The sequence below is a fragment of the Stegostoma tigrinum genome, chromosome 46 (genome assembly GCF_030684315.1).
Source record: "Stegostoma tigrinum isolate sSteTig4 chromosome 46, sSteTig4.hap1, whole genome shotgun sequence".
In the NCBI taxonomy this organism is placed as follows: Eukaryota; Metazoa; Chordata; class Chondrichthyes; order Orectolobiformes; family Stegostomatidae; genus Stegostoma; species Stegostoma tigrinum.
In genome coordinates, this window is record NC_081399.1 from 7405876 (window position 1) to 7414847 (window position 8972).

The 8972-nt window shown below is 52.4% G+C and overlaps 1 protein-coding gene across 1 annotated transcript in view; it reads left to right on the forward strand.

Annotated features, from left to right (window-relative positions):
* Positions 1 to 1872: 1872 nt before the first annotated feature.
* LOC125449618 (mediator of RNA polymerase II transcription subunit 19-like) overlaps positions 1873 to 8972 on the forward strand; it is a 111243-nt gene continuing 104143 nt past the window's right edge. The window contains exons 1-2 of the mRNA XM_059642902.1: positions 1873 to 1878; positions 2388 to 2542. Coding sequence (XP_059498885.1) covers positions 1873 to 1878; positions 2388 to 2542 — 161 coding nt within the window. The remainder of the gene's footprint in view (positions 1879 to 2387; positions 2543 to 8972) is intronic.

Sequence of the window (8972 nt, forward strand, 5' to 3'; positions counted from 1 at the left end):
CTGATGACTTCCAATCCCTTTTTGTAACATTGTGCCTGGAGCTACGCACACAATCCGAGATCTAACCAAGGTTCAATACAGTTTGAAGCAACTTCCCTACTCTTCGATTCTAACCTTCTAGAAATAAACCCTTAGTGCTTGGTCATTTTAATCATGGCTGAAGATTAGCATGGATACAATCGTCCTTTTTGCACTCTGTATAGCCAAAAACTGACATTTTCCTAGCTCAGAGATAACGGGAACTGCAGATGCCGGAGAATCCGAGATAACAAAGTGTGGAGCTGGATGGACACAGCAGGCCGAGCAGCATCTCAGGAGCACAAAAGCTGACGTTTCGGGCCTAGACCCTTCATCAGAGAGGGGGATGGGGTGAGGGTTCTGGAATAAATAGGGAGAGGGGGACGCGGACCGAAGATGGAGAGAAAAGAAGATAGGTGGAGAGGAGATAGGTCAGCCCAGGGAAGACGGACAGGTCAAGGAGTCCTTGACCTGTCCGTCTTCCCTGGACTGACCTATCCCCTCCCTACCTCCCCACCTATACTCTCCTCTCCACCTATCTTCTTTTCTCTCCATCTTCGGTCCGCCTCCCCCTCTCTCCCTATTTATTTCAGAACCCTCTCCCCATCCCCCTCTCTGATGAAGAGTCTAGGCCTGAAACGTCAGCTTTTGTGCTCCTGAGATGCTGCTGGGCCTGCTGTGTCCATCCAGCCTCACATTTCATTATCTTCCAAGAATTAATGACCTGTGTGCTCTTCCTACTGAAATGTATTACCTCTGTACCTGTACTGTCCACCATCTGTGTTGAACTTCATTTGCCAATTATTTGCCCATTCTAGAAGGTTATTAATGGTCTCTTGTAATATGTTGCAGTGCCTAGCAATGATTATCTTTCACAAATGGGCAACATTATCCAAGGAACTATGTAGTTGTGAACAATGTTATTTGTTGAGATTTTTGTACAGAGTTGTCCTCCCCTCGCCCTACTCGTTCTCCCTCAAATTTTGTGTACCGTGTATTCTGTGGCATGCACCTTGTTTGGGGTTATTTTCTCAGGTTGTTCTTAGAGATTTATTCCGACTGCAAAATGTAATCAGTAGCTGGAGTTCTTTTCTGCTTGCCTTTCCATTGTAGGGGAACCATGTTACATTGGGAAATGTAAACCGGAAAATGGACCTTTAGACTGTTTTCAGAAGGAAAAAGTGGAATTGTGCTCACTTAATGGTTGCACAAGAGCATATCATTTTGTTGGAAGCTGGATTTTTGTACTTTTGAGGCCTATCCCAGTACAGAAACAGATCCCGTCAGTCCAACCTGTCCATAAACCTCAAACTAAATGAATCTCCACCTGCCTGCTCCTGGCCCATATCCCTCCAACATTTCTTACTCACGTACTTACCAAAATGTGTTTTAAACGCGGTAACTGTACCCACAGTCACCACTTCCTCTAGAAGTTCCTTTCACACACAGACCACCCTCTCTGTAAAGAAGTTATCTCTTTGAGTCTTTATTAATCTTTCTTCTCTCACCTGCAAAAACATGTCCTCATAGTCATGAAATCCCCTACCCCTGGGGGAAAGACCCTGTCTGTTCACCCTATCCCTGCCCCTCATGGTTTTACGAACCTCTATAAGGTTCCCCCCGCCCTCAGACTCCGACGCTCCGGGAAAAATAGCCCCAGCCTCTCCTTAATAACTCACACCACCCACCCCCATTCCCGGCAACTTCCTGGTAAATCTCTCCCGAACCCCTCTCCAGTTTAATAATATCCTTCCTGTAACAGGGAGACCAGAACTGCTCCAGGAGAGGCCTCACCCACGTCCCTGTGCCACCTCAACGAGACGTCCCCAGCTCCTGTACTCCAAAGTCTGAGCGATGAAGGTAAGTGTGTTAAACACCTCCTTAACACCCCCCCACCCCGTCTACCTCCGATGGAAACTTTCAAAGAATTATGTACCTGGACCCCTGGGTCCCTCTGTTCGAAAACACTACCCGGGGCTTTCCCATTAATGCTATCAGTCCTGTCCTTGTTTCCCCCAAAATGTAACACCTCGCATTTATCCGAATTAAACTCCATCCGCCACACCTCAGCCCATTGACTGAGTTGATCAAGATCCCTTTGTAATCTTGTGTAATCCATCTGACTACACACTACCCTCCAATCCGAGCGACACCCGCAAACCTACTGACCGTTCCTCCTGCATTCTCACCAAAGTTGATGCACATTTCAACTCCACCTCCCTGCACTCTCCCCGTGTTTCCCAAGCTGGCTGTGGTGCCAGGAATGCTTACTAGGAATCCTCAACACAGTGCCAACATCTGCCATCAGTGCTAATTAAAGAGGCCAGTAACACTCGTTATGATAAGCGCGAACCCGTTTATGACGCCAGTCTGGGTCTGGAGCCAGTAATACAGGTACGACAACTTTTACATCTGTGAAAATACCCGGTATTCTGGACGTGCTGATGCTGGTTATTATCAAAGTAATAGAGTGGCACAGAGGCTCAGAGGTTAGCCCTGTTGCCTCACGCCGACAGGGACATGGGTTCGATCCCACCCTCGGACGACTGTCTCTGTGGAGCTTGCACATTCTCCGCGTGTCGGCGTGGGTTTCCTCAGGGTGCTCCGGTTTCCTCCCACAGTCGAAGGTGTGCAGGTTAGGGTGGGTTGGCCGTCCTAAATTGTCCCATAGTGTCCAGGGATGTGCGGGTTAGGGTGGATTGGCCGTGCTAAATTGTCCTGTAGTGCCCAGGGATGTGCGGGTTAGGGTGGATTGGCCGTGCTAAATTGTCCTGTAGTGCCCAGGGATGTGCGGGTTAGGGTGGATTGGCCGTGCTAAATTGTCCCGTAGTGCCCAGGGATGTGAGGGTTAGGGTGGGTTGGCCGTGCTAAATTGTCCCGGAGTGCCCAGGGATGTGAGGGTTAGGGTGGGTTGGCCGTGCTAAATTGTCCCGTAGTGCCCAGGGATGTGCGGGTTAGGGTGGATTGGCCGTGCTAAATTGTCCTGTAGTACCCAGGGATGTGAGGGTTAGGGTGGGTTGGCCGTGCTAAATTGTCCCGTAGTGCCCAGGGATGTGCGGGTTAGGGTGGATTGGCCGTGCTAAATTGTCCTGTAGTGTCCAGGGATGTACAGGTGAGGGTGGGATTGGCCGTGCTAAATTGTCCCGTAGTGCCCAGGGATGTGCGGGTTAGGGTGGATTGGCCGTGCTAAATTGTCCCGTAGTGCCCAGGGATGTGCAGGTTAGGGTGGATTGGCCGTGCTAAATTGTCCCATAGTGTCCAGGGATGTACAGGTTAGGGTGGATTGGCCGTGCTAAATTGTCCCGTAGTGCCCAGGGATGTGCAGGTTAGGGTGTGTTGGCCGTGCTAAATTGTCCCGTAGTGCCCAGGGATGTGCGGGTTAGGGTGGATTGGCCGTGCTAAATTGTCCCATAGTGCCCAGGGATGTGCGGGTTAGGGTGGATTGGCCGTGCTAAATTGTCCCATAGTGCCCAGGGATGTGCGGGTTAGGGTGGATTGGCCGTGCTAAATTGTCCCATAGTGCCCAGGGATGTGCGGGTTAGGGTGGATTGGCCGTGCTAAATTGTCCCATAGTGCCCAGGGATGTGCGGGTTAGGGTGGGTTGGCCGTGCTAAATTGTCCCATAGTGCCCAGGGATGTGCAGGTTAGGGTGGGTTGGCCGTGCTAAATTGTCCCGTAGTGCCCAGGGATGTGCAGGTTAGGGTGGGTTGGCCGTGCTAAATTGTCCCATAGTGTCCAGGGATGTGCGGGTTAGGGTGGGTTGGCCGTGCTAAATTGTCCCATAGTGGCCAGGGATGTGCGGGTTAGGGTGGATTGGCCGTGCTAAATTGTCCCATAGTGCCCAGGGATGTGCAGGTTAGGGTGGGTTGGCCGTGCTAAATTGTCCCATAGTGTCCAGGGATGTGCGGGTTAGGGTGGATTGGCCGTGCTAAATTGTCTCATAGTGCCCAGGGATGTGCGGGTTAGGGTGGGTTGGCCGTGCTAAATTGTCCTGTAGTGTCCAGGGATGTGCGGGTTAGGGTGGATTGGCCGTGCTAAATTGTCCCATAGTGCCCAGGGATGTGCGGGTTAGGGTGGGTTGGCCGTGCTAAATTGTCCTGTAGTGTCCAGGGATGTGCGGGTTAGGGTGGATTGGCCGTGTTAAATTGTCCCGTAGTGCCCAGGGATGTGCAGGTTAGGGTGGATTGGCCGTGCTAAATTGTCCCATAGTGCCCAGGGATGTGCGGGTTAGGGTGGGTTGGCCATGCTAAATTGTCCCGTAGTGTCCAGGGCTGTGCGGGTTAGGGTGGAATGGCCGTGCTAAATTGTCCCATAGTGTCCAGGGCTGTGCGGGTTAGGGTGGATTGGCCGTGCTAAATTGTCCCATAGTGCCCAGGGATGTGCAGGTTAGGGTGGATTGGCCGTGCTAAATTGTCCCATAGTGCCCAGGGATGTGCGGGTTAGGGTGGATTGGCCGTGTTAAATTGTCCCATAGTGCCCAGGGATGTGCGGGTTAGGGTGGGTTGGCCGTGCTAAATTGTCCCGTAGTGCCCAGGGATGTGCAGGTTAGGGTGGGTTGGCCGTGCTAAATTGTCCCATAGTGCCCAGGGATGTGCGGGTTAGGGTGGATTGGCCGTGTTAAATTGTCCCATAGTGCCCAGGGATGTGCGGGTTAGGGTGGGTTGGCCGTGCTAAATTGTCCCGTAGTGCCCAGGGATGTGCAGGTTAGGGTGGGTTGGCCGTGCTAAATTGTCCTATAGTGCCCAGGGATGTGCGGGTTAGGGTTGATTGGCCGTGCTAAATTGTCCCATAGTGCCCAGGGATGTGCGGGTTAGGGTGGATTGGCCGTGCTAAATTGTCCCGTAGTGCCCAGGGATGTGCGGGTTAGGGTGGATTGGCCGTGCTAAATTGTCCCATAGTGCCCAGGGATGTGCAGGTTAGGGTGGAATGGCCGTGCTAAATTGTCCCATAGTGCCCAGGGATGTGCAGGTTAGGGTGGGTTGGCCGTGCTAAATTGCCCCATAGTGTCCAGGGATGTGCAGGTTAGGGTGGGTTGGCCGTGCTAAATTGTCCCGTAGTGTCCCAGGGATGTGCGGGTTAGGGTGGGTTGGCCGTGCTAAATTGTCCCGTAGTGCCCAGGGATGTGCGGGTTAGGGTGGGTTGGCCGTGCTAAATTGTCCCATAGTGTCCCAGGGATGTGCGGGTTAGGGTGGGATTGGCCGTGCTAAATTGTCCCGTAGTGCCCAGGGATGTGCGGGTTAGGGTGGGTTGGCCGTGCTAAATTGTCCCGTAGTGCCCAGGGATGTGCGGGTTAGGGTGGGTTGGCCGTGCTAAATTGTCCCATAGTGCCCAGGGATGTGCAGGTTAGGGTGGGTTGGCCGTGCTAAATTGTCCCGTAGTGCCCAGGGATGTGCAGGTTAGGGTGGGTTGGCCGTGCTAAATTGTCCCATAGTGTCCAGGGATGTGCGGGTTAGGGTGGGTTGGCCGTGCTAAATTGTCCCATAGTGTCCAGGGATGTGCGGGTTAGGGTGGGTTGGCCGTGCTAAATTGTCCCATAGTGGCCAGGGATGTGCGGGTTAGGGTGGATTGGCCGTGCTAAATTGTCCCGTAGTGCCCAGGGATGTGCGGGTTAGGGTGGGTTGGCCGTGCTAAATTGTCCCGTAGTGCCCAGGGATGTGCGGGTTAGGGTGGGTTGGCCGTGCTAAATTGTCCCATAGTGCCCAGGGATGTGCAGGTTAGGGTGGGTTGGCCGTGCTAAATTGTCCCGTAGTGCCCAGGGATGTGCGGGTTCGGGTGGATTGGCCGTGCTAAATTGTCCCGTAGTGCCCAGGGATGTGCAGGTTAGGGTGGGTTGGCCGTGCTAAATTGTCCCATAGTGTCCAGGGATGTGCAGGTTAGGGTGGGTTGGCCGTGCTAAATTGTCCCGTAGTGTCCAGGGATGTGCAGGTTAGGGTGGGTTGGCCGTGCTAAATTGTCCCGTAGTGCCCAGGGATGTGCAGGTTAGGGTGGGTTGGCCGTGCTAAATTGTCCCATAGTGCCCAGGGATGTGCAGGTTAGGGTGGATTGGCCGTGCTAAATTGCCCCATAGTGCCCAGGGATGTGCGGGTTAGGGTGGGTTGGCCGTGCTAAATTGTCCCGTAGTGCCCAGGGATGTGCAGGTTAGGGTGGGTTGGCCGTGCTAAATTGTCCCATAGTGCCCAGGGATGTGCAGGTTAGGGTGGGTTGGCCGTGCTAAATTGTCCCGTAGTGCCCAAGGATGTGCAGGTTAGGGTGGGTTGGCCGTGCTAAATTGTCCCATTGTGCCCAGGGATGTGCGGGTTAGGGTGGGTTGGCCCTGCTAAATTGTCCCGTAGTGCCCAGGGATGTGCGGGTTAGGGTGGGTTGGCCGTGCTAAATTGTCCCATCGTGTCCCTGGGATGTGCGGGTTAGGGTGGGTTGGCCGTGCTAAATTGTCCCATAGTGCCCAGGGATGTGCGGTTTAGGGTGGGTTGGCCGTGCTAAATTGTCCCGTAGTGCCCAGGGATGTGCGGGTTAGGGTGGATTGGCCGTGCTAAATTGTCCCATAGTGCCCAGGGATGTGCAGGTTAGGGTGGGTTGGCCGTGCTAAATTGTCCCATCGTGTCCCTGGGATGTGCGGGTTAGGGTGGGTTGGCCGTGCTAAATTGTCCCATAGTGTCCCAGGGATGTGAGGGTTAGGGTGGGTTGGCCGTGCTAAATTGTCCCATAGTGCCCAGGGATGTGCAGGTTAGGGTGGGTTGGCCGTGCTAAATTGTCCCATAGTGTCCCAGGGATGTGCGGGTTAGGGTGGGTTGGCCGTGCTAAATTGTCCCGTAGTGCCCAGGGATGTGCGGGTTAGGGTGGGTTGGCCGTGCTAAATTGTCCCATAGTGTCCAGGGATGTGCGGGTTAGGGTGGATTGGCCGTGCTAAATTGTCCCATAGTGCCCAGGGATGTGCGGGTTAGGGTGGGTTGGCCGTGCTAAATTGTCCCATAGTGTCCAGGGATGTGCGGGTTAGGGTGGGTTGGCCGTGCTAAATTGTCCCAAAACATCAGCTTTTGTGCTCCTGAGATGCTGCTTGGCCTGCTGTGTTCATCCAGCTCCACACTTTGTTATCTTGGATTCTCCAGCATCTGCAGTTCCCATTAGCTCTGTTTTGCCTGTGGCCCTGAGCTGAAATATTTCCCTGTTTTTAAAAATTGCCCTCCTTTTGAAATCCAAACGTTGTGGTAACTGGTAGAGAAGCGGGAGAGGGAGCGGGTCACCACTTCGAGCAGTTACCGACTCCCATTAAACAGTAGACTGTACTTGAAACCTTTCACAATCATTTCAACATCCGTATAACTGCACGAAACGACTTTGCAAAATTCATCCCCCCTTAAATTACCAAGTAAAAATTCAAACATTGCCGGCAGTTTGTGGCTTTTGGGTTGAATAGAGATCTACGGAAGGAATTAAATTTCCTTCATCATCATCACTGACTTGTCCATCCTGGTCTCTCTCTCTCGCACTCTGTGTGTCTTTTGCTTTCTGTCTCATTCTCTCTCTCTCTCTCTCGCTCTCACTCTCACTTTCTCTGTCTCTATCTCACCCTCTCTTGCTTTCTCTCTCTCTCCATCTCGCTCTCACTCTCGCTTTCTCTGTCTCTATCTCACCCTCTCTTGCTTTCTCTCTCTATCTCGCTCTCACTCTCGCTTTCTCTGTCTCTATCTCACCCTCTCTTGCTTTCTCTCTCTCTCCATCTCGCTCTCACTCTCGCTTTCTCTGTCTCTATCTCACCCTCTCTTGCTTTCTCTCTCTCTCTCGCTCTCACTCGCTTTCTCTGTCTCTATCTCACCCTCTCTTGCTTTCTCTCTCTCTCCATCTCACTCTCACACTCGCTTTCTCTGTCTCTATCTCACCCTCTCTTGCTTTCTCTCTCTCTCTCGCTCTCACTCTCGCTTTCTCTGTCTCTATCTCACCCTCTCTTGCTTTCTCTCTCTCTCCATCTCGCTCTCACTCTCGCTTTCTCTGTCTCTATCTCACCCTCTCTTGCTTTCTCTCTCTCTCGCTCTCACTCTCGCTTTCTCTGTCTCTATCTCACCCTCTCTTGCTTTCTCTCTCTATCTCGCTCTCACTCTCGCTTTCTCTGTCTCTATCTCACCCTCTCTCGCTTTCTCTCTCTCTCTCGCTCTCACTCTCGCTTTCTCTGTCTCTATCTCACCCTCTCTCGCTTTCTCTCTCTATCTCGCTCTCACTCTCGCTTTCTCTGTCTCTATCTCACCCTCTCTTGCTTTCTCTCTCTATCTCGCTCTCACTCTCGCTTTCTCTGTCTCTATCTCACCCTCTCGTGCTTTCTCTCTCTATCTCACTCTCACTCTCACTTTCTCTGTCTCTATCTCACCCTCTCTTGCTTTCTCTCTCTATCTCGCTCTCACTCTCGCTTTCTCTGTCTCTATCTCACCCTCTCTTGCTTTCTCTCTCTATCTCGCTCTCACTCTCGCTTTCTCTGTCTCTATCTCACCCTCTCTTGCTTTCTCTCTCTATCTCGCTCTCTCTCTTGCTTTCTCTCTCTGTCTCGCTCTCTCTATCTCACACTCTCTCTCTCGCTTTCTCTCGCTCTGTCTCTATCTCGCTCCCTCTCGCTTCCTCTCTGTCTCTATCTCTCTCTCTCTTGCTTTTTCTCTCTCTCTATCTCATTCTCTCTCGCTTTCGCTCTCTATCTCGCTCTCTCTTGCTTTCTCTCTCTCTATCTCGCCCTCTCTCTTGCTTTCTTTTTCTCTCTCTCTCTTGCTTTCTCTCTCTATCTCGCTCACTTTCTCTCTGTCTCCATCTCACTCTCTCTCTCTATCTCGCTCTCTCTCTCTTGCTTTCTCTCTCTATCTCGCTCTCACTCTCGCTTTCTCTGTCTCTATCTCGCTCTCTTGCTTTCTCTCTCTCTCTCTATCTTGATCTCTTTCACTTTCTGTCTCTGGTCTCTATCTTGCTCTCTCTCTGGC